This window comes from Saccostrea echinata, unplaced genomic scaffold (genome assembly GCF_033153115.1).
Source record: "Saccostrea echinata isolate AGI-Se365-2 ecotype Australia unplaced genomic scaffold, CSIRO_AGI_Sech_v1 ptg000022l, whole genome shotgun sequence".
Lineage (NCBI taxonomy): Eukaryota > Metazoa > Mollusca > Bivalvia > Ostreida > Ostreidae > Saccostrea > Saccostrea echinata.
In genome coordinates, this window is record NW_026889771.1 from 288,410 (window position 1) to 314,726 (window position 26,317).

At 33.5% G+C, this 26,317-nt stretch overlaps 2 protein-coding genes across 6 annotated transcripts in view; one reads left to right on the plus strand and one right to left on the minus strand.

The window, feature by feature from the left end:
* The window catches only part of LOC133190156 (uncharacterized), a 101,570-nt gene that overhangs the window by 13,183 nt on the left and 62,070 nt on the right, over positions 1-26,317 (plus strand). The window lies entirely within an intron of this gene.
* On the minus strand, positions 14,539-22,123 carry LOC133190750 (uncharacterized). Of its 5 annotated transcripts, XR_009721606.1 has the most exons (5): positions 21,708-22,120; positions 20,809-20,937; positions 18,979-19,088; positions 16,726-16,836; positions 14,539-15,097 (listed from the first exon to the last, which is right to left on the minus strand). XR_009721606.1 is itself a non-coding variant. In XM_061326438.1 (4 exons), the coding sequence occupies exons 1-4, from the start codon at positions 21,816-21,818 to the stop codon at positions 14,994-14,996; spliced, it is 390 nt and encodes a 129-aa protein (XP_061182422.1). In that variant the 5' UTR covers positions 21,819-22,123; the 3' UTR covers positions 14,539-14,993. The 5 variants fall into 5 exon arrangements, 4 of the variants coding, with proteins under 4 accessions (XP_061182422.1, XP_061182425.1, XP_061182424.1 ...); XM_061326438.1 differs by lacking the exon at positions 18,979-19,088 and having other exon boundaries at positions 20,809-20,872; positions 21,708-22,123; XM_061326441.1 differs by lacking the exon at positions 18,979-19,088 and having other exon boundaries at positions 20,809-20,872; positions 21,752-22,121.

Genomic DNA, 26,317 nt, shown 5'->3' on the forward strand with positions numbered 1-26,317 from the left:
TCTCTCCATCTGTTTGCCTATCTTTGCTAAAAAGACATGTTTTGCCCTCTCAGAAGATGGTATGTGGACCCGATCAATGATATAAATGCTTCTCATCCTTTTTCGAAGTGCTTAATTTTTAAAGTGTGTTGTAACAGGGCTGTCTATTAGGGAAAGTCTACTTTACAACACCGGAATAAGTTTAAATGACAAAATTTACTTATTCCAAAATCGTCATATCATGTAAGAAATGAATAAAAATTCAATTAGTGAGAGAAAAAACAACAAGGGTGGAATTGATGAAGGTTTAAATCAAGATAAATAATAAAGAACAAGGTGAAGAAACAAACATCGATCAATTGCCAAAAAAGATCTACAAAATACAAAAATGGCATGAAGCAAGGAGCCCCGGAAATTCCAGATGTGTGATCTGCAGATGCCAAGATGTAGTAAGCACCCCCGCGTCAACTGGTCACAGCAGTAATGAGTCCTATATATTGATCAGGTAGATAGCATATTCCGTCAATTTAGCAAAAAAGGCCTAACAATTGGTATGGAACACGTCAGCCAAAATACGACCTATGATAGGTTATATATGCTAACAAGGTCATTTTAACGACCATAGAATTTACAAAATGCTGACTTTAAACGAAGTTGTTGAAATCTCTATAACATCAACTTTTATAAGTTGTCCGCTTCAGTTTAAAATTGATCGTACTCAGGGCATGCTGTTGAGTATCGAATGAGTTAGGAGACAAACACCATATGCAGGCGATAGCGAAATGTTAACTTATAAATAAGGAATATATAAATAAGGAAAGTTGGAAAAGCCGAAGTCATATTGTCGTATAGTTCAGTTGTCAGTTGGCCTTTATCATCTATAGTCATATGAAACAGATAAAGCAGATTCTATGGTGTCTTTCATTTAGAGCTCTATGGGATATATCGACTGACTTATGAAGGGAAGTAATAATAAAATAAAACGTCGTCAGTATATCTAAATGTCGAGTTGAAGGCCACAGCAAGTGTTTACTTGTAGAAGTTTTTGAATAAATTCTGCTTCATAGGAATATATAAACAGGTTTGTGGAATTTTGTTTTTGTTTTTTTCTGGACAGAAAATTTCATCATCAATGCTAAATTTATTTTCAAATCTATTTTCTGGAATGCATTAAAAAATAATTGTTTCCTGGAGGTTAAAAAAGTGTCCGGCCATTTTTAGCCAGTCGGTCGGGAGAGGGCAACCAAACAATTTTTTTAAAGATAACCTGCCATGGACTGGTATATATTAGTTTGATACTGATAAGGTTTATAGAAGTAGTAAGTTAATAAAACAGGAAGTGGAACATGACACAACATCTTAAACTCGATTGTAAGTAAGCTTAGAAATTTTGGATTACGTTCCTTCATCAAAGTTTGTTGTGCTTCCTAGAAGCAATTTTTTATAATGCAATGTTTATAATTCTCAGATGGTAGATGGTACTGGGCAATTCGTAGTGAGACTTCACTCATACGATAACCCGTCGGGAACAGACTTCAATGGAACATGCTGCGATTCAGATGTGTTAAGATGTCAATTTGATAAATGTGACTTGAGGATTCATATATGTGTAGGGTGAGTAAAATTAAAGAATGCAAGAAGGAACTTAAAACTCATTGTATGATGTTCTGTATTTCTTTACTTGAGTATAATAGAACAAATAAAAATCAACGCATAAGTTTTTGTCAAATATTATATATAGAAAACGGTAGTTGTGAAAGTTATATTATGTTTCAGTCTATTCCATGATATACAAAGATAATCCAGCAGGAATTCACATTTGAAAACATTGATATTTCCATCATAATCTCTAAGTCTAAAAGAAATTATTGTTTTTTAACGAATTTTTATCAGTTGCTAGAAGTTTTAGGCAAATATAATACATTTAATGTTTTTGTCGGAAGAACAATAAAGATTTGCACTAACGAATGGTGTATTTAAAAGGAAATTTCGAGACGGATCTGAGTGTACATATGGAAAAAGAGAGGTTATCGCTGAATCAGACTCTAACAGCATTGACTTAAATAAGAATCTGAAACTCAGCTTTCCCATCACAAATAGTCTGAAGGTATACGATTGTACTCATTTATTTTATCGAGAACAAATTGTTCAGATGACAGAATCAGAGAATAAATTATCGTTTTGAATCTTTCTAGAGTTCGATATTCGCTTTATTGTAATAAACGATTTTATAATACTATTAGATTTTGGCTTGTAAAATATAGCTGAATGGGATATACTAGTAACCATTATCTCTGCATACATGTCAATGTAAATACAACTAAGATAAAGTTTGAAGTAAACTGTTTCTGTCCCAGGACCATAAAATGAGAACGGAATTAAGTCAAAGTTTCCAATTAGTAAAAACAATTAAATAACTTAAATTCTTAAAAAATACAAACATTTTCATCACAAATTTGCATTTGAATATTACAAAAATTTGCAAGTTTATAAGCATATTTGTTAAATAAATCACAAGATAGTCTGACTTTTAAAAGTCTATTCCCATATTATGGTTGTGGGACCTGTTTTATTCGCTCTTTTATTGTTTGTGTGTTTATACATCGTTCTTACAGGATCCCTTGTTTATAAAAGTAAACGTAACAGACCAGGACACAGGAGGAGCTTCAGTGTTGGTTGATACTTTCCATTTCGTATTTAACTCAGCTGCCTGCTATAATTCCACTGTAATAGAGTACATGGATTATCTATTCACAGGAGATAGACCACAACAACGATCCAAGTTTGTATTGCAGTACATGTACCTATTTCTTTAAATATGTACCCAGTCAGTCCCATACTTACGGTAAATTGCTATGTTACCGTCTACGTTTCCATTTTATTGAAAAAAAATTCAATAATTTATTAATTTATCAAATATTTTTAAAAACATGGTAACAAACAGAAATCAAGTTCAAAGTCCATCGAAACAAAACAAATTGTGAGAAAAGCAAACAAAGGCCCAAAAACGTCAGAGTAGGGATTGGGTGCCATGGAGGAGGAAACATTCCTTGTCGACCGGTAATACTCGCTCCTTGTCATCAGGTGAAAGGATAAATCCGTAGACAACTCATTGTGAAAACAATGACCTAACAATTCGAATGAAAAACGTCGGTGAACTTTCGACTTAATGATAGATTGTATTTGCCTACAGGGTCGTGGTATCTACCATAGAATTTACGAAATGTTACCATTAAAGAAGACTGCTGATATCCTAGTATCATCCACTTATTTGTCAATAGCTTGCTTCCTTTTAGAAATTGTTCGAAGGTAGAACATGTTCTTCCAAATCTTATCAACTGGGAGACATAATATCTATATGCATGTGACAATAGTATGTAATTACATAAATAAGGGAATTTGGCAATAGAAAAGTTAAAGTCATCACGTTTATCATAAAGTTTAGTTGTTAGTATGCCATCAATGTCTTTCTCTAGTAAAACATTCAAATATGATGTGTCAGACTCTGTGTTTTTCCCGTATTCAATAGCATATATCGTATCAACGAAGGAATGAAACTGAACATTGTTATTTGATAAAACGTCGTCGATATATCTAAATGTCGAATTGAAGGCAACAGCAAGGAACTTCTTTTCATGTAGAATAACGTTTTTGAATAAATTCTGCTTCATATAAATACAAAAACAGGTCTGCTAATAATATCATGGCACAATTAGTATTCATGAGAATTCCAACAGACTATTGGAAGACAATCTCCAAAAACTAAACTGATAATGTCAATCAAAAACTCAAGCATCTTTTTAATATCAACTTGGATTAGTTGTATATAGAATAAAAATGGTTTTTAACAAAAAAAGATTACAGATGTCCACTGACAAGATATGTTTTACGAGTTTCATATTTGACGAAAATGCAGTGTCTCTGATGACAAAAAGCATAGACTCTAACTTATCGTGAGGAATGGTAGTATAATGTTTAAAAGTCATGTTTTGATGCTAATAATTTGGGTAAAATTTTATTATTTCAATTTTTCGTAAATTTCCTTTGAGTTTTAAAGTATCTATATCTGATTGACACCACTTCTCAAATATGTTGTTAAACAGTACTCCTGAATACGTGCATTGTTGTACAAATTACAAGAGTAATTTTGTATAAGTCTACGTATATGGTAGATGAGATTTTAATTTGCATGTTTGTTGGTTATAGGTTGAATTTGAGTGTGACATCATACTGTGACCTAAACTACTATGGACCTGACTGCGACATTAACTGTGTTGCTGAGGATTTTGGTTGTAACGGACATTATAAATGTGGGGTCAGAGGAGAGAAGATCTGTAACCCCGGGTGGACAGGGAAGGATTGTGATGTACAGATCCCCGGGGGTGAGGGCGACTGTGGATTTTATAAAGGTCTGGTGCATGTGTCTCTCGGAGCTTTCTTTTTATTTTACTGAGTGGTCTAGTTATAAGTTTAAACTTTACAACTATAGGGAAAGTTGTTAACCATAAACGAGTCAAAAAACCGAATATTCACACAGAGAGAAAGCACTCACAAATCAATAAACACACACACACACACACCCTTACGTGTATGGACTCCGATCTGGGGACTCTGTCATAAAAACTTAGAATGGGGACTAAGCGATTTCATGACATATTTGGTATTGTTTAACTCATTTTACTTCGTAGGTATCCTGGTTTAAGTAGATGGAGTGAGTCTTTGAGATTGAATGATATTTCCATGAATTTAGAAAATGGGGACCCGGAAGTGCCAATCTGAGGACTCTGTGTAAAATTAGGGGACCCATCTTCTCATAAGCAAACAGAATTGGGGACCTAAACTCAGTCCCTCATACACAAACAGAGAAAAATGGGGACCCTAATTTATAAATCAAAATTTGGGTTGGGTAGACTTATCACCGGGGAAAATAAGTGTAAAACTTTCCGGCAACAATGAAACATAAAAATGCTAACGATGGAATAGCACTTTATTATAACTTAGGTCGGTAGGGTGAATTCTGGAAATCCAAAAATTGCACCCGAATAATCCGAAGCCTAGGACTTGACTGATTATCAATGTTGCATGTAACATATAAATAATAAATATAACAATGACAATTAGCACAATTCTGAACATGAGTGACAGATGGCTTAGATAGAATAACTCATGACATGTTGAGTAAATTGATTAAATTGGCGCGTTTTGAGTAACATAGTAATTAGCATAATTAAAGTTTTTCGTGATATTTAAAGTAATTACAGATAATTAAAAGTATATTTCAAAGTCAGGTAAAACATGTCACTAAAATTGTTTTTATCAAAATTTACACTGTGATAATTCCCTCTCGCTTATTGTGACCGTGTAGATTTGGACGGCACTTAGGAATTCGTCTGGAACTGCATCCGTTTTCTGCAGAACGAACGGGGTGAGGAAATGTTGGCATAGAGGGTACAAGGTATAGGTAGAGGCGCTGTGTGGCCGTGAGGTAAAAACAAAGTATAGGTGTGCCGTATTCCCGAAGATCCACCAATATGCAATTCCAGAGATAAAACAAATGATGAAGGATTCCGTATTTATTAGATGAGTCTCAACGATGGCAACAGTTTACATGAATCAACAAACAGACATATTATAAATGATCGAGTCGGATCTGGCCGAAGTGGCCCCGGACTCAGAGTCCTAACGAGTCGGACGTGGCCGAGACTGGCCTTCGTATATTCCAGACTAATGATTGAAATTATACATGACTATTTATAAGAATGTACATAATGAGTAAATAAATGACAGGTGTTGACATTTAGTAAATTGAGTGAAAGATTCACAGGTATGGATTAATTAAATAAACTCAATGACGCTTTGATGTTTGGACATAAAAAAAAACAGATAATTACACAGTGTTGTTTTCAGAGATTAACAGTTCTTGAGACATAGCACTCTGTCTCTTTGTAACAACAGATCAAGAGTCCGAAAAGTGTCACTGGTCAATTAAACAATTAGATTCGCGAAACATATCGTGAGAAATAAAATATGACACAACTTAAAAATTGAAAAGTAAAGTCCAAAATAAAGTTCTTTCTTGAACAGTGAATTTTTCACTGTGATAGACTTATGAAACGCACGGTGTTTATTTATTTGGTGTCTTTTTTCGTGCCATATATGGCCATAGATATACATGTTTTTGTTATACACTGAATTTCTGTAATTTGGTTGATTTGTACATACAGGCCTTTTATAACTCCAAATTCGCATCTTGTGGCATATCTTGGGGTCGATCAATGTGGAAGCATAAAATGACGGGGAGGGTGGGGGAGCATAAGGCCCCGATGGGACAAAACCGAAGTCCAGGGGACTCTGGGTACGAAGCCCCTGGAAGCTGGTGCATTTTGGATAAGTGACGATAGACTTAAAAAGATTTATAACATTTTAAACCATAAAATGTTAAATGCTAATCAATACTTTTTTTCTAAATACCTTTTGTAGTTATTATTAATGATATATATTGTCATAAATGCGTTTTCAGCGAGAAAAAAAAATCTTGGTTCTCCCTGATATCCTTATTATTAGACTGCATGTTATAGGCCTATATGCATTTTACATGTATTCAATATTATACAGTTTACACTAAGTATGTATTATCCTTTATATACATGTAATGCTTTTGAAATTTCAATCATACATGCATGTTTTCATGAACTCGAGTCTTATAAATTGTATATAGAAATGATATTCATAAATTAATATAAATTGAAAAATTAAAACATTAAACAAATAATGCAAAATTTTACTACAGTTCAGTGTTCAGTATTTTCTTCGGAGAGTGTTTTAAATTTATTTTTGAAAAGCATTTTAACTTTTTATGAATTCATTTTTCCCACCGAACAATGTGGAAGCACGTGCTTCCGTGCTACAATGGAAGCTACGACCTGTTAGTATTTAACACGTTTTCTCTCTTGAACTTCTTCAGAGTTTTGCAATTTCAAACTGAAGGTCGTGGTCACAAAGTAGTAAATATACCTTAAACTTATTAAGGATGAGGGCGCATTTGATTGATATTTGGCAGGAATCTGGGCGTATTTGAAAGTCAAAATTTCAGCATTCTTTTTATGTATTGAGTTCTTCTGAAAAAGGAAAAGGAAATATTTTCCAAATATTGTTGTTCTGATTTGCTGAAGAATAACTTGAAAATTGGCTAAATGAGTCATGTGGTTCAAAATGTTACCTTTTAAACTGATTTATGAAAGTTCTAAAATACATATAGATAAATATGTATAAGTTCAGTAGCACTGAAAGCGAAACCAATTTGAAACTTTCATATACATGCACATGTAGATGAAAATACATTTGACTATACCCTATTATCTTACTGGTGTTATTATGTATTTGCAGTGTTAGAATGTTATCGTAATTAGAGGTATTTTAATGAAAATGCAACTTTTTCCTTATCGTCTCAAGCAACGGTCCGGAGTCGTAGAACTACTGGCCTGGAAGGATTTTCTACGGTCGAAAAATGACCCTTCTTGTCGTAGAATATTGACCTGGGTCATTTTTCTACGTAGAAAAATGACACCCTGGTCAATACTCTACGGGGGTCACTTTTCGTTGTTACACCGGAGTCCGCATTTTGCTCTCTTCTGAAAATGGGAGAGGATTGTAAATTTTGGCTGTGCATTGTTTGCGCCAATGCTTTTTCCTATGTGTGTAACTCTGTAAAGCCTGTCCAGGTGTGGTCAGCCGACCAAATTATGGATATTTTAATTAATTATTTAAATGTTTCATAAACACGATTCCTGTGCATCACATGTCAAATACGCCCACATATAGCACTGTGACGACGAATATTGACCTCTGAGGAAAGATGACTGGGTGTCAATTTCACCAATCGATATTTCTTGCCTCCTCATAAATGTTTCAAAAGAGCTATATGTCCGTGTGATATAATGAGATCACATACTTTTGACTGTGTATCCGTAGTTTTGGTATAAAAAGATATGTTGTTGAACTAAAAAGAGAGAATGTTGACAGTGAAATCTCCAAAGTAACGAGGAATGTGGTTTTCGAATTTATTAACAAGTCCCAGCGATGGCAATGATTAACATGAAACAACAAGTAACCAGTCGGATGCGGCCATTGTCTCCAAATTGTTCTGTAGAAATGGTAAGAGCGTAAAGGGGAACGAGGGACAGTAAAATGCGACAAGGCTACTACATATTTAAGAAGAACTGAACAGATTTAAAAATGGCATATGGTAATAATGAGTAAAAGTGTTACAGGTAAAGTTATAAAATGTTTTGATGGCATGGACATAAAAAACACAGAAAAATAATGATACTTTTTTGGGGAAAAGTTCTTTTAAAAAGCACTGTCTTTGGACATTATCACTCTGCTCCTTTGTTGTCCGACCAGTGCCACTCAGGAATTAAATGAGGAATAAGTGATTTAACATGAGAAGATTTTCAATACGGAATAATTTCTGAATATTGAATTTCAAATTAAAACAAAAAATAAATAAATAGATAAATAAACACGGCATTTAAACCTCTGAACGAATTAAAAGTAAATCAGTCAATTTCTTGCGGTGATATATCTGTCAAATCTCTCTTAAACACATTCCTTGTTGTACCGGTATGTCCCCCCTCCCCCCCCCCCCCTAAAAAAACAAAGGGGAGGTGGGTTAGATGGGGCATATATGTAGTTTTTTTTATTATAAATTTTACAACTTCACTACCAAAACAGGTAAAAAAAAAAAGATCAAAAATAAGTTTTGGATATTTTTCTATGTCATGTAAAAAGCAAATACTCATCTTGATCAACAATATTAATTACAAACTGATATGAATGAAATTTAAAAAAAAAACAAAACAAAAAACTGAGCTCACTAAAACAATGTTCTGAGTCCAAAAAAGTTATATTTATAAATCCAGACGGCAAAAGTGTATTCAATTCCTCCCTGTTAAGGAGCGTTTGACACGGATTATCTTATCGTTATCTATCGGTGTTTGTAAAGAACGAGGGCGCTTTTGATTGGCATTCGGCAGGAACCTGGGCGCACTTGAAAATTGAAAATTTCCTTGACCTGTCACATGAAATTTTAGCATTGTTTTGATGTATCAAGTTCCTGTGAAATAGGAAAGGGAAATATTTACCCGATATTGTATTTTGATTTGCCAAAAACTAACTTGAAAATTGACTAGAAGAGTCAAAATGTTACAGTTTTAAACACGGTTTTCTAAAAATTTTCTATCTCTGGGTCATCTCTCCATGACTTTGAAAAGATATTTGTGTGCATTTTAATTCAATGTAACTAATCCTTCATAGTTGTAGAAAGATTGTAACTAATTAGTAATGCAGTCGCCTTAATTAGTACTTAAATCGTTCAAACGTCGTATTTTGTCGAACAGACATCGTAGACTTGGCATTCTTGCAGGAAAAAAAATCGTGAGTTAAAGTAGAATTAATCGTTAAAGTATGGCCTATATGTAAAGGCAAAGACTCGCATCAAGTGAATTTTCTGAATTTCTGATATGTATAGCTCTATGTATATCAGTATATCTAGTGTGCATATACCAACATATAGCGAGGAAGTTTGGTACGAGTGATTTGTATTTATTAGGAATAAACCCGCTAAAAACTTTGACAATTTCAATCGCCTAGAAAATGTACGTCAGATCATCCTTGTAGGTCAGAAGTTGCATTCGAAGAATGTCTGGTGGTGTGCAACCCGTTTCCTCTCATAGCTAGGATACATTGCAATAATAAAATTGTAAATGTATTGTACAAAATGCTTAATATAAACTGTATAGTGATGAAAAATTATTAAACCCGTGGTTAGAATTGCATATTTTACAGAAAATCTGTAAATGTGTGTGCTGTCAGACACGTAGTATCGTTTCTGAAAGTTGAGCCTGAAAGGGGTGGGGGTGGGATGACAACCTACCTGAAAAAAAAAAAATAATGTGACAAGAAAAAAAAAACATAAATTGTCCACACTTTTAAATCCTATGTCGTTGGAAAGGGGGATCACAGTCAAACGTTATCAATACATTACCCATGATTTAAATATACTGGAACAAAAGTGGGGTAACAATCTTTTCTAGGAACATTTTCAACAGTGAAAAGTTAAGTTTGGAAAAAATTGAGGGGCCAACCCCCCCCCCCCTCCCCCCGATACTACATGCCGAGATGTATCAAATATAAACAAGGTGTCAATATGAATTCTTAATGAAGGATACAACATGTAATCTTCATTATAATGCAAATGTTACATCAAATTATTCAAAAGTTGTTCAGTGATAACTCCTGTAAAACAAGTTTATAGACTCTTTAAGCAAAGCATAGGATCTGAAAATTACATTGGTAACTTTTCTTTCATTTAGAAAAATACTTTTAATATTTCATAAATAAAATCGTCGTCTACCAGTAGAAGCCAGACGATAGCATGATATACCACATAGGGAAAAAAACCCTGTACAGCCTGTATTATTGCCCAAGTTGCTGATGACATCACTATATTCTTGAATGTAAAGCTTTTAATATAAGAAAAAATACACGAATAATATTTATTATTAAATTTATTTTAAAAAGTAGTGTCGACTATAGATGTACATCCAGCCGGAATTCGCGTTGGAGTAAGGAGCAAAAGTGGCGAGGTTACATATCGAGGTCACAGGCACTTGTTTCTGTAATAAATTTTAACCCATATTATAATAATCATTATGCAAAAGGTTAAAAATTTATTGCAGAAACAAGTGCATGTGCTACATTGCCTCTTTCATTAGTCAGCGGCTTATGTACGTACAGGTTGATTAAAAGTACAAAATAATGCATATACATGCATTAGCTGCAGAACTGAAGCTCTCCGAAAAAAAAAAAAAATTGACAGACCGGAGAGCTACAGTGCCACCCATTGAAAAAAGTGGATATTTATTGCGCACAAAAAAGTGCGCTGTTTTATACATGCATAAGACTAGCTGCAGATCTGTAGCTCGCTGGTCAGAAAAAATTGGGATGGATGACCAGAGAGCTACAGTGTCAGGCGAAAAACAAGAAATATTTAAGGCATTTCAGACCTGTTTGCGTTTGAATTTAGTAACACATGGACAATTAGTCTTGGTGATTTCTTTTAAAATAAATCACAATGTATTTTGATCATGAACAACCGTCTTCTTTCGATGTATCAGGCTGAGGACCTTAAGGACCTTATACACAAGGTTAAAGTTTGGGAACTTACACAAGATAAGGGTATTTATAGAAACTGATGACCTTAAATACATACAGTAAAAGTTTGGGGACTTACACAAGATAAAGGATATTTATAGAAACTGAGGACCTTATACACAAGGTAAAAGTTTGGGGACTTACACAAGATAAGGTATATATAGAAACTGAGGACCTCTTACACATGGTAAAAGTTTGGGGACTTACACAAGATAATGGTATTTATAGAAACTGAGGACCTTATACACACAGTAAAAGTTTGGGGACTTACACAAGATAAGGGTATTTATAGAAACTGAGGACTTAATACACATGGTAAAAGTTTGGGGACTTACACAAGATAAAGGGTATTTAAAGAAACTGAGGACCTTATACACATGGTAGAAGTTTGGGGACTTACACAAGACAAGGGTATTTATAGAAACTGAGGACTTTATACACATGCAAAGTTTTTGGACTTACACAAGTTAAGGGTATTTATAGACACTGAGGACCTTATACACATGATAAAAGTTTAGGGACTTACACAAGATAAGGGTATTTATAGAAACTGAGGACCTTATACACATGGTAAAAGTTTGGGGACTTACACAAGATAAGGGTATATATAGAAACTGAGGACCTTATGCACATGATAAAAGTTTGGGGACTTACACAAGATAAAGGGTATTTAAAGAAACTGAGGACCTCTTACACATGGTAAAAGTTTGGGGACTTACACAAGATAAGGGTATTAAAAGAAACTGAGGACCTTATACACACAGTAAAAGTTTGAGGACTTACACAAGATAAAGGGTATTTAAAGAAACTGAGGACATTATACACACAGTAAAAGTTTGGGGATTTACACAAAATAAAGGGTATTTAAAGAAAGTGAGGACCTTAAACATAAGGTAAAAGTTTTGGGACTTACACAAGATAAGGTTATTTATAGAAACTGAGGGACTTATAAGCATGGTAAAAGTTTGGGGACTTACACAAGATATGGGTATTTATAGAAACTGAGGACTTACACAAGATAATGGTATTTATAGAAATTGAGGACCTTATACACATGATAAAAGTTAAGGGACTTAAATAACATAAGGGTATTTATAGAAACTGGGTACTTACACAAGATACAGGTATTTATAGAAACTGAGTACTTTATACACATAGTTAAAGTGATGCATAATAAATGTATAGAAACTGATCACCTTATACACATAATAAAAGTTTGGGAACTTACACATAATGGAAGTATAGAAACTAAGGACCTTACACACATTGTAAAAGTTTAGGGACTTACGCAAGACAAGGGTATTTATAGAAACTGAGGACTTTATACACATGCAAAGTTTTGGGATTTACACAAGATAAGGGTATTTATAGACACTGAGGACCTTATACACATGATAAAAGTTTAGGGACTTACACAAGATAAGGGTATTTATAGAAACTGAGGACCTTATACAAATGGTAAAAGTTTGGGGACTTACACATAATGAAAGTATAGAAACTGAGGACCTTATACACATGGTAAAAAATTGGGGACTTACACAAGATAAGGGTATTTAAAGAAACTGATGACCTGATACACATGGTAGAAGTTTGGGGACTTACACAAAATAAGGGTATGTATAGAAACTGAGGACCTTATACTCATGATAAAAGTTTGGGGGCTTACACAAGATAAGGGTATTTATAGAAACTGAGGACCTTATACACAATAGTAAAAGTTTGGGGACTTACACAAGATAAGGGTATTAATAGAAACTGGGGAACTGATACACATGGTAAAAGTTTGGGGACTTACACAAGACAAGGGTATTTATAGAAACTGAGGACTTTATACACATGCAAAGTTTGGGGACTTACACAAGATAGAGGTATTTATAGACACTGAGGACCTTATACACATGATAAAAGTTTAGGGACTTACACAAGATAAGGGTATTTATAGAAACTGAGGACTTTATACACATGGTAAAAGTTTGGGGACTTACACATAATGAAAGTATAGAAACTGAGGACCTTATACACATGGTAAAAGTTTGGGGACTTACACAAGATAAAGGGTATTTAAAGAAACTGAGGACCTTATACATATGGTAAAAGTTTGGGGACTTACACAAGATAAGGGTATGTATAGAAACTGAGGACTTTATACACATGATAAAAATTTGGGGGCTTACACAAGATAAGGGTATTTATAAAAACCGAGGACCTTATACACAATCGTAAAACTTTGGGGACTTACGCAAGATAAGGGTATTAATAGAAACTGAGGAACTGATACACATGGTAAAAGTTTGGGGGCTTACACAAGATAAGGGTATGTATAGAAGCCGAGGACCTTATACACATGGTAAAACTTTGGGGGCTTACACAAGATAAGGGTATTAATAGAAACTGAGGAACTGATACACATGGTAAAAATTTGGGGACTTACACAAGATAAGGGTATGTATAGAAACTGAGGACCTTATACACATGGTAAAAGTTTGGGGGCTTACACAAGATAAGGGTATTTATAGAAACCGAGGACCTTATACACAATGGTAAAACTCTGGGGACTTACACAAGATAATGGTATTTTTAGAAACTAAGGACCTGATACATATGGTAAAAGTTTGTAGACATAAACATTATAAAAAAGCAAGGTTAACTTAGGGTTTTTATGGCCCTTTGAATTGTGAGAAATCAAAACTACTCAGTTTTGGTATCATGTGCATTTACTTATCTTTTGGGCCTTTGGTGACTGTATCTATTAAAAATGATGTAAAGAGCTGGGTTCACTTTATCCATAAAATGGCCCTTCATACATACCAATTAACTGACAAAGTCCCAGGGTCCTATTTCAAACATCAATATAAAGGAAAGATTTTCCCCATATCCTGAAAATTCCTTCAACAACGGACAAAAGTTATAGCATTTTTCAAAAATATTTCATATAGAGTGCAATCTCTAATCCATGCAGAGGATATTAAATATATAAGGATCTGTTTCTGAAAAACATGTTTTTATATTTTGGGTTGAGGAGTAAGCTTGTATTTAGTTTTCTTTCAAATAAGCCTGTTTTCTGCAAAAGTTCAAGAACTTTGCAATTTTACAAAGCTTGTTTAATTTCCAATCTCAGGACTCTTTAAGAAACTTTGTTAAAGGAATGAAAGGCACTCTCAGCTTTATTTGGATGTTAGAAATGGGACAGAGGGTGATGGACAATTAACTGATATAAGGACAGGGCTATCTTATGCATAAAGTGAACCCTACTCTTTATATTCAATTCAACTCACTTAAAAATACATTTCACTGTAGATTTCATAAACAATACCATAGCGGATAAATAAAAAAAGAATTTCTGCATATAACTTTATTTGGAGACTTGATCAAACTTAATTGGGACATGCACATTTTTTTTCACTTTCAGAAAGGTCATGCGATACTTGAAAACATGTTCATGAAAAAAAAGGAAAAAATTTCCTTCTGCACAGAATATTTAATACATGTACTTCAAAATCATTTGCTACACACATCATGCAGTTTCTTCTGCACTCTTCAGTCATGCAAGTATCATGGTCCATGCAGGTTTCATAATGATAAAACTGCTGCAAACAATTTAACCCCCAATACTGCTAATTGTGGCTCCAAAACACAGTGTTTATCATTTTTCTCAAAAATATATCAATTGAAATTAGTGTGTAAATCAAGATTTTCTCAGTTTTTTTTTTTTTAAACTAGATAATATACTTGGTCTTTAACACTTATCTAAGTTCTTATTACATTTTTGTAATCTTTTCTGAAATGTTTTTTGATTAAAATCATTTCACATGATGTCCATGGGATTTTTTGTATCTTCTGTCACTTGCATGCAGAATCTTCCATTTCTGTTGTGGATCTGTGATCAGAAAGTGGCTTCCTTTTCCTTAAAATCAAATTTTCAGAATATAATTTTTCTTCTGTTTATACTTTTGTCTGTACAAAAATAAAGCAAATAGCTCTGAAAGTGGCTTATCATGACTGGCTAAGTATTTTGTGAAAAGTGAAGAACTTTTCGGCATCTGAAATACAATTTGGTAGGAGAATGATTGTTCACTAATATATATGTATTAAATAGGTACATTCATTATTTGAATGATCTGTGAACTTGCGTGCTTGGCTACTTAAATTTACATTCAGTTTTAGATCAATATTTTGTTCTATTTGAAATTTAATCTCACTCTTCCATCTCCATTCAGAAGACATCTGTGTGAAATGCGATGACTCTAATATTGGTAAAGTTCCACCAACGCAAATAACTTATTTCAGAATATACCTTGGTCTACCCTTGAATATATAACCACTCTTTTTGTCACTTATACTGAAGCTCTTCTGTTCATACTCAATATCCAGTATTGAGAACTACACATTTTTCATGCATGTAGACCACGCAGCACTGTTAAGGCATACTGTGAAGAAATCAATGGAAAATAGGCATGTACAAATAGATAACTTTTTAATGCTGATTTATTTCTGTAAAGCTATTATATTCCCAGAGGACTTAAAAATTAATAAAAATAATATTGTAGGCCTATACCCCACTCTATATTGAATCTAGTTTGGTAACCTTATTTGGAAGTCACGTGATAACTACATATAATGTGTACAACATGTAGGTCATACACAAATTTCAATATCGCAAGGGAATATCCTAGTTCCATTATAAAATCTAAGTTATAAATTATTTCTATATACCTTGTACTTTCTGAAAAGTTCTGCTGCTTTAGAATTTGCATTTTATAAGGAAAAATTTATTTTATGTAGCTCAAGTTGAAATATGTGTGACCTTTACAAAGTGTTTTATGCATTTATTAAATAATGCTCTTGATTTCGGGAAAGCAGCAGCACTGTTCAAGTTAAGGAAAATATCCTTTATTTACATTCGAAAAACGGTTAAGATCTATTAAGTGTATGCCCTTGCGAAAAAATGATTTAATTAGGCACCTCGATGTTAAACATAGGTCCGGAACCTTGTACATAAAAACACGGAAGAATTTATTAAATACATTTTCTGTATAATTATTGAATAATCGCACTAAACAAAGGTTTTACATTTGTATCACTTGCCTGTCTGAAATCTGTAAATAATATTCTGTTCAATAATAAAATACATTTTTCACTGTAAAAAAAATCTTCGTTCTGTCTCTCACAGCACATGAAATATGTCATTTTTACCAAAATGATGTCATGTCGACAAGTTCACTGCAATCAGTAATTTGTTAATAACCTGCTCTGTGGGATTTAACTAGCAACAAAAACTAATGCATTGGTAGTTTTCATGTTGTTTATTATGTTAAGGTAGTTTAAAATTGCAAATTATTTCATTTTCTGGTATTATGAGGAATAACTATTTTTGTGTGATGTCATAGTAAACTTTTCCCATAAAAATTAGGCCCCACCCCCTTTATGCAGCCTTAACAATGCTACGCATTCAGGGCTTCTGCTTATAATATCAAGAAAAGGAAGTTATTGCTTAAAGATGGGTAATGCAGTAATGTAGTGTGTATACAGTACCTGGAGTTAAAGTGTGGAAATCATGATTGTCTTGACTGTCATCCATTTCCTCCTCACTCTGATTCTCATCACCAACACAAGAAACATCACCATCGATTTCCTTTACTGCCTCTGAAAAAAATGCAACTTAATTGTAACAAGCATTCTGAGAGTATTGCATTAGCAATACTAGTCCCCTACCGGCAAGTGTAATCTGGTTTCCGTTAAAATTTGAAAATGCCATAATTTCGTCAAAAATCAATGAAGTGGAACGAAATGCATACTTGATCTATAACTCATCAAGGTAAAGTCACATACCAAAAATCAGCTCAATATCTGCAAGCGTTTAGAAGAAAATTGTGGAAAACCCTTAGAAATTGAAGAGGTCGTAATTCCGTCAAAAATCAATGAAGCAGAACAAAATGCAAACTTGACCTGTAACTCATCAAGATACACTCAATACCAAAAATCAGCTCAATATCTGCAAGCGTTTAGGAAAAAAGTGCGGAAAACCAAGTGTGACTGACTGACAGACAGACAGACGGACAGACAGACTCAGAGGAAACCTATAGTCCCCTCCGGTTTCACTGGTAGGGGACTAAAAACACAAACATTTCAACCAGAACAAGCATTCTGAGAGTTTTGCCATTGCAATGCTAGTCCCCTACCAGCAAGTGTAATCTGGTTCCCATTTAAAATTGAAAATGCCATAATTCCGTCAAAAAATCATAGTGCAAACTTAATCTATAATTCATCAAGTTAGACTCGCATACCAAAAAACATCTCAATATCTGCAAGCGTTTAGAAAAAAAGTGTGGTAAACCAAGTGGAACAGACTGATAGACATACATATGGACAGACAGAGAGATGTACAGAGACACGCACAGACACGGTGAAACCTATTGTCACCTCTGGTTTCACAGGTGGGGGACTAATAATAATTCTAATAGTTTTTGCAAAGATTAAAAAATGCTGTGGACATAATTCTACATTAAATCACAGTTATCAAAAGCATAAAAGGTATACAATTCATATTAAAATTTGAACTGGTGGAATAAATACTTGTACAGTTAGTCAGAAAAACAAGCCTATATCAAAGTGCTAGGGACAGACAATTTTGCTTTGTTAAAAACTTAAGGTAAATCATTATTCATGTATACATTGAGTTGTACAGTGTAATATGTTTAAAAAAAAAATAAAGAGAATAAAAATCACTTTGCTATTAGCAAAGCTAAAGCATGTTTTACTGTATATGTATAAGAAAATAATGATACCATATCACTTCTGCTGCCAGTCTAAACACTGTGTACTACCTTCTTTTGTTCATCATGACCTCATGTAAACAGAATATTTTAACAGAACCCCCCAGCATAACTTGTAAATAAAATGTCATCTTAAAAAATTATCAACAGTGTGTCTTTGTTAAAGCTACAATTTATGTGTTTGTGAAACACTGATGCCCCCGTAGGGCGAGGGTTGAAGTTTCTCAAATACATGTCAAACTCTAAGGTCAAGGTGAAAAGGTCAAACTGTTGGTATCCAAAGGAAGGTGTTGTCACAAGGAATACACCTGTGAAATATGAAAGCCCTTGTGCTAACCGTTGAAAATTATAGCCGAGGTTAAAGTTTTCAAAAAGTGGGTCAAACTCTAAGGTCAAGGTCAAAAGGTCAAAAATATTTATGCCCATTAAAAGGTCTTACCACAATGAATATACAAGTGAAGGATGAAAGCCCTAGCACAACCGTTCAAATGTTATTGCAAAGGTTAAAATTTGGTAATTTTTTGTGTAAGTGGGTCAAATTCCAAGGTCAAGAGGTCAAATTAAGTGATACCCAAAGAAAGGTATTGTCACAAGTGACCTGTGAAATATGAATGTCATAGTTCCATCTACTAAAAAAGTTATGGGCAAGGTTAAATTTTTGCAGACAAACAAGATCAATAAGCAGGGCAAAAACTATATACCCCTAATACTGACTAAGGGGTTAATTAATTCTTAAAAAGAAGATTCTATGACAGAAGCAATACCTGATGCCACTTTATTCCTAACCAACATTTTTCACTCCTAGAACCTTGAGCAGAGCAGATGCTTGACTGGGACCTACATGTAGGATATCAGTGTTATAGGCACCTGGGAAACCAGCATGATAACACTTTCATCAATGAGACTTTCAGGCTTCTCAAGAGATGTGATCGTGAACCAACCAAATTCATTTCCTAGTGAATTTTTAACACTAGCTGTTATTTATTTCTTAAATTCCTAAAAAATTTTTTACCTGTAACACACTAATGATGAGGCTTTCTGACATTCTCCTAGCCATGGAACCTGGTACATTTCCATCATTAGGTCTTGCATTAACTCATTCTCTAGCATTATTTGCTGAATCTGTTGATAAACAAACAATATTTACTGTTAACTTTTAACTTAAAAAATATGACACATAACAGGTGAATCTTGATGATTTCTACACAACCATTCTTAATGTAAATATTGAACAAACAAGAGGCCCATGGGCCATAATGCTCACCTGATTAACTATGGCCCTTCTGTTCTCCGTCAGCAGATTCTTTCTTCTATTTATTCTTGTGTAAAACTGATCACATATTATAGCCCCACCCTACCACAGGGGGTCATGATTTGAATACATGTAACCTTCAATCTACTCTACCTGAGAATGCTTCCATATAAATATGACTTCATATAAATTTTCCTCTTCTTAAGAAGAAGATTTTTAAAGACATTTTCCATATGTATTCCATTATAAAACTTTTACTGCCTATTGTGGTCCCACCTTAACCACCCCCCTCTCCCAAGGCATGATTTTAGCAAATTTGTGTCTACAATACCTTTAAAGTTTCTAAAAAAAAATATGAAATTATGGCTTTGTTGTTCTTGAGAAGAAGATTTTAAAAAAATATTTTCTATATATTCCAATGCATTACCCTGATCCCCTGTTGTGGCCCCATGCTAGTCCCGGAGGTTATGATTTAAACAAATTTGAATCTTCACTACCTGAGGATGCCTCTGTATAAAAAATGACTAATAATGGCTTTGCTGTTTTTAGGAGGAAGATTTTTGAGGATAATTCTACACATTCCTATGTAATTCTCTGATCCCTTCTTATGATCCCATCCTACCCCTGGGAGTCATGATTTGAACAAACTTTTAATAGAAGCTTTCACATAAATTTCATCGTTTCTGGTCAAGTGGTTATTGAGCAGAAAATTTTTAAAATTCAAATTTTCATGAGTTCCTTATTATCTCCCCTTGAAAGGGGGCATGGCACTTCCTCTAAACAATCTTAAATTCCTTTCACCCAAGAATGCTTTGAGGTAAGTTTGGTTGAAATTGGCCCAGTGGTTCTGAAGAAGAAGTTGAAAATGTAAAAATTAAGTTTACAGACAACATGACAGAAAGCTGCTGATCTGTAACTTGCTGGTTTGAAAAAATTGGGATAGACGACCAGAGAGCTACAGTGCCACCCATAGAAAAAAAGTGTATATTTATTGCACACAAAAAGTTGCGCTCGGTTCTGAATTAATTTCTCTAAATTTTTACCTCAACTGCACAAAACCTGGATTTCAAAATTTTCCTTAGACCTCTATCAGCTACTCTTGTAGTTGACATCTGCAAGAAGTGCATTGGACCGAATTACCTTGCCACCCAAGATGGCAGAATAAATAGACAAAATTTTCAATGGTTTCAATTTCAGGCCCAGGAGGGCTATTGATATGATTAACAATGGTTGTAAAGAATGTTTTGTTGTGGAAAAAGTGCAAAAATATGTTAGAAACACAGGGTTAATAGTATTTTTAGATTGCAGTTGATAACAGAGAAATAAATCGAGATTCTGCTTACTTTTTTTTTGGTGCAGTAAATATACACATTTTTTAATGGGTGGCACTGTAGCTCTCCAGTCTGACAATATACTTTTTTTTTTTGGAGAGATACAGTTCTGCAGCAACATGACAGACAGATGGACAGAAGGTTAACGGACAGCTAGATAGGCAGACATCGGACACTTTTTGATCAGAAAAGCTCACTTGAGTCTTCTGCTTGAGTGAGATAAAATCTCTTTTGGAAGATTGAATTATTTTATTATTACCTGGAAGGCTGTAAACAAATTTCCTTGCATCTTTTTTACTCATCATGGTTTGACAGCTTTGTAACTGTATTAAAAGATAATTCTCTAATTAAAAGCTGTTCTTTATTTCTTCAAGGGATCTCTGTATACCTAAATTGGAAAAGAAAAACTTCATAAAAGTCATAATTAAGCTTTGGCAATCAAGTATGAAAAGAAGAGGATGAAAATGATATTTTTACCCCGGAAGGTTTGACTACAACTTCTGAAGGTACTTTGGCAACACTATGCACTTGAATTCTTATGTTGCATTGTTAACCACCGAATTGTATAATATAGAGTATATCAATTGACATGTCTAATCTCTATGGTTCAGAGGAGGAAATACAGAAATCTTTTTAAAGTGTAGGCTATTAAAATTAGCATAAATTACTTTTCATTTTTTAATTTCTTTTCGTTTCTTTGAAAACAATATGCTTTAAAAGCTTATAACTACTACACCAAAAGAACGTTCACGGTAGCTCAGTTGGTAGAGCGCTCACTCTGTGATCAGGAGGTTGTGAGTTCGAATCTCAGCCGCGACTGACCTAAGTCGATAAAAAATGGGTAGCAACTGTTTCTTCGCCATGCACTCGGCACTTTGAAGTGAAAGTTGCGGGTTCTTCGGATGAGACCTTAAAAACCGAGGCCCCGTGTCACGGCAGGCGTTGGCACGATAAAGATCCCTCACTGTTCAATGGCCCCGAGTGCCGAGTAAAGGTCAAAATTGAAGCCCTTCACCGGTATATGGTGACATCTCTATATGAGTGAAAAATTCTCGAACGGGACGTAGAACAACATACATACATACTACACCAAAAAAAGCAATACAGGACATTAAATGTTGAATGATACAACAAATTCAGTTTGAAATATTTCATTACCTTAAAAATAAGCAAATATTTATGGTTGAGTTTAAATGTAGCACCTAATAATCCAGCTTTGATAATGCATGTAACTGTACTGTCTCCATGTTCAGGGGGGATTCCATGCATCTTCTGTTTGCCTCAAACATTCTAACAAAAAAATTTCATAAATTTAATTCTGAATTTATTTATTCATAGATTTGCTAACATTTTTGACCAATCAAAGTGCATGTTTTTAAAACGTGTCGTTTTAAATGTTAACATGCTAGATGCAGAGACACTAAGCTAATTTCTTAGTAAATAGTTGAGTATCTGTTGTTTAATATTTTTTTTCCACTTTTAAACATTTGTTAAGCTGATCAATTACAATTATAATGTGTTAAGTTACACTATGCATTATATCATGAGTGTTTATATTTGCTGGAGACAAGAACTAAAGTGTCAAAAATGTAGTAAATTCCAGATCTTTTGATAAAACGGCTCTTGATTTGAATAGCTTTCGGTCTCAGTTAACTAATACCTGACCAGGTCTGTATAGTAATGAGTAGACCTCATCAAAAGTCAATAATTGTACATGAATTCAATAATATTTATCTGGAAGATAACATGCAGGTGAATACTGTAAATGTATTCTATTTAGCGTGTACATGTACGATATTTGAGGGAAATTAACTTTTGAGCAAGTTAGCTTAGATTTGATTTAGCACATTTCTTAATGTTCTTAATCATGAATAATTATGTGCTGCAAGACATTTAGCATTGTACTTGAATTAACAGAAGATTCTTTCAGCCAAAGGCACTAAAAAAAATACACATCCAAATGTAATACGTCTACAGTATAACATTTTTTGATTTCTAAAATGTTGGCTATCAGACAATCAAAAACCTGAGAATTATTCAATCATAAAATGTTAATCATGCGACCGTTAGGGCAAGCGCAGATACTTTTTCAGTGTACTGTTTATCATTGTATTTAGGCCTGTCTCTATAAACCGCACGTGACATTTGGTGCGTGTAGACTCTGACGGCACATGATGTGGTATGTAAGTTTCGTTACCATTAAACTGAAGAAAGAACAGTGCTTATTTTAATGAAGAATGTTTATTGGCTATTTATCTGCAATATATCCAATAAATAAAGGTGAGTTTATTATTTGTTGAACTTTTTTTGTTATTCTTGTGAGAAGGTAATTTAACAAGCAATGCATTGTGGGTCCAGAAGTTACTGTGGAAAAAAAATTTGTTTGGATCAATGTGCAATGTCCAAATTTTCTCTTCACCCACGCGTTGTATTAAGAGCTCCCAGTGATGAGCGGGGCTTTGCGCTACTCCCTGTACTCGCAATGATTATTGTTATCATAACTGTTTACTTACAATTTACATCGAAAAGGGTCTCAGTTTGTAGGATTTAAAGGGAACAAACAAAAATATTCTTTAACAAATCCTCAATGATTATTGCACACAACTTGATGAAAAAGTCAATACTCTTAACTTAGCAGAACTCTTTTGCGGTGAAGGTAGGAAACGACTGTTGGATTGGGGCAAATGTGCTATTGAATACAATGCAAGATCGATCATTGTGGAATTTATAAGAAAGAAATCCTGGTGAAATATCTTGCTAAACATATGCTGAACCAGCCTAATAAATCTGAGAGAGGAGCTAATCCTCAAATTTTTACATTTTTAGCGATACTTTTCACTAAGTGGACTCTTCTCATGAAATTCTCATTGAAAATTGTTACTTTTTACAGTTCATAAAATACTTTAAACTTTCCTTATTTGACAAAATAGCTACTATTTCGAGTTCAATCCTTGGCAATACATTGTACTTTCTGCATACTCATCACTGCTTATTGTTCAAATCATTTGATTGTCACTGCTGTAAACAATGTTATGCCCCAGAAATCTTGCAAGATTTAGAGCTTCCTCGACTCCCCCACAAAAGAGCAGTAGTAAGTAAGATAACTGCAAGGTACTCGTGATTCTATGTATTGTTCTGTTAGTTCAATATTCGATATTGGTATACCGACCTTACAAATTTATTACCAGTCTTACAGAAAACAGAAAACTGTTATAATTAATGTACAATGTGGAAACCTAATTTCTCCAACCAAAATATTGCCTAACTTAACCCAAATATTAATCTATTGTGATGGTTTGAAGTGTATTTATTATGTGTGTATATATTTATTTATCTGTACGTGACATATTTCATTCATATTTCCCCTATTTGTCTTAACTTGTTATATGGAGTTACATGTATTCCCCTTTGTTTATAACCCGTCCGGATTAGGCACGCCCAGGTCTATAGTACCCGGCCGGGATTTATCATATTATACATGCATTTGTGTATAATCAGCAGCAGTCGATATTATTATTGATTATCGATTAGACATATTTCGAGGATCGAGGCTAAATTTATATCTACAATAATGGTAATTATCACATTCTTTGATCGTAGGTGATATTGTTTCATATGTTTTACGTTTGATTTACATGATTGTTATTTTAACAGAATATAGAATCTAATTCTTCAGTCTTTAAACACTGAAATTCTTGTTTTCTTTCATCCTTCCGAACTCGGATTATGTATGGGACTGACCCCTAGACAGTCATGTTACATTATAAAAGCAATATAAACAGACAAACGAGAAAATGATTCCAGTATATGAAGAGTGTAGCTAGCAAAGTCAGCTGTCTCCCTCCCTGATGATCTGATAGCTAGCTGTATAGCTTTATATGGAAATGAGAACAAAAGGAACTGTCAAAGAACTTACTAGACAAAAGTGGGCGTTTCCACATATAAGATAAATAATTTATATCGGGATCGAAATGAAAAGATTTAAGAAAACGTAAATAAACTACATCTGCCACAATACATGTCAAATGTCTGATTGAAAAGATTAGGATACAAAAATTAAATACATTGCACCCGGCCTGCTTTAAAAAGAATCATATCATATGATATGCAATTATAATGAACTTTGCAGAACTTAATTTAAAAATTGTTCGTATATAAACAAACACACCAAACATGCTAAACAGCTGAAATAAGAAACATAGGCAATTCGGAAAGTCTTATCTGTCGTAATAACAGATATAAAACATTCGACAAGAAATTGCGCAGATGTAGTGTGTCTTTAGAAAGACTTCAAGTCTGCAGAACATAATTACAAATTCATTTCAAGGAATCAAACAAGGATGCGATTTTTTCTTGCCCAAAATTATGCCTTACCTGAGTAAGCTGTTTACATCGGATGTGTATAATGCCCCTATAGTACAATGTCCTGACTGATTGTAATAAATAGTTTTTAGGTGCACAAACAATATCATTTTTATTGGAAATAATAATAAAATTATTATTCTCTATAAGAATCATGGCGATATGCAAAATAAAATATATAAAATTTTTATTGGACATAATAAAAATGACAGGAGTACATGTATAATGTCCTGATTTGGGGTATAATGACCTGATTTGATATGTCCTTCATAACAATTTAAATTGGTATTTATATTTATATTCTGTTTTTTTTTTCATAAGATTTTTTAAGATTGAAATTAATGTGTTCACATAAAAATTGGGATAAATATAAATTTATTCTTGGGAATTTCATTTTTCATCTTTTTGTACTGGATGTCAGTTGAGATATATAAGGCTCACAATTTGGAGAAAATGACAAATAAGGCTGGTTTGACAGTGAAAATGTGATAAATGTTTACTTTATCATTAATAAATTTTGTACAAGATGTTTTCATCCATATTATCTTTTTGAATAAAAATTTTTATTCCTAACACATGACCTTAGAGAGACCATGCAATGTGATTTTTTAAGGAATGCTGTAAAATGATAATAATTAAGAAAAAATGTGGAAAACATAATTGTCACTTAATGAATTGAACTGTCATATCAGTAATGTGGTAGCTTTTTTAATCAATGGATGCTTCACCCTGAGTTTCTTTTATATATATAAACAATTATGAAAACAATAACTTAATATTCAATTATTTTGCTCTTTAACACTAGATAATAAGTGCATTTTGAGTAACATTGAGGTAGGTCATTATTGTATTAAGTAAATCCCTTTTGCTATATGTCTAATGCCCTGTTAACACAGAGAGTTTAATTCGCAGTAAATTAATGCGAAGTGAAATAATGTGAATTAAAATAATGCGAATAAGAATGCATTCGGATAACAGCAAAAGCGAAGTAAGCTGATGCGAATTAAAATTTTGTTTCTAGGCTATGATAGCTTTTCAGTAAGGCTATTATGACATCATTTGTAAATCATGTCATGTATGCAGAGCAGATCATTTGACATAACATATATAATCATAGTGACTGTATACATTTTAGTGATTTACACTACTTTCCTTTTTTTTCAACCAAAAATAGCACAGATACATAAATCTAACCACCGACATGTGGCCTTTCAATTGACTTAATTCTGGCCTACGCATGCGTCAAAATTTAATTTGAATTAGCTTCGCTTAGGGTTCACATGGAGCTAATGCAATGTAATTTAATGCGCAGTAAATTAATTCGAATTAAACTAATTCACACTAAATTCTCCATGTGAATGCGCTTCAAATTTAATTTGCAGTAACTTGTGTTTAATTCAAATCAA

What these genes read in the sequence shown, in the direction of transcription:
- LOC133190750 (XM_061326438.1), bottom strand. Translation starts at nt 21,818, where the DNA reads ATGCATGGAATCCCCCCTGAACATGGAGACAGTACAGTTACATGCATT. An exon ending in AATATTTGCTTATTTTTAAG is followed by an intron (nt 20,873 to 21,707) that starts GTAATGAAATAT and finishes CTTTTAATACAG; the next exon opens with TTACAAAGCTGTCAAACCAT. An exon ending in ATTTGTTTACAGCCTTCCAG is followed by an intron (nt 16,837 to 20,808) that starts GTAATAATAAAA and finishes CATTTTTTTCAG; the next exon opens with AGGCAGTAAAGGAAATCGAT.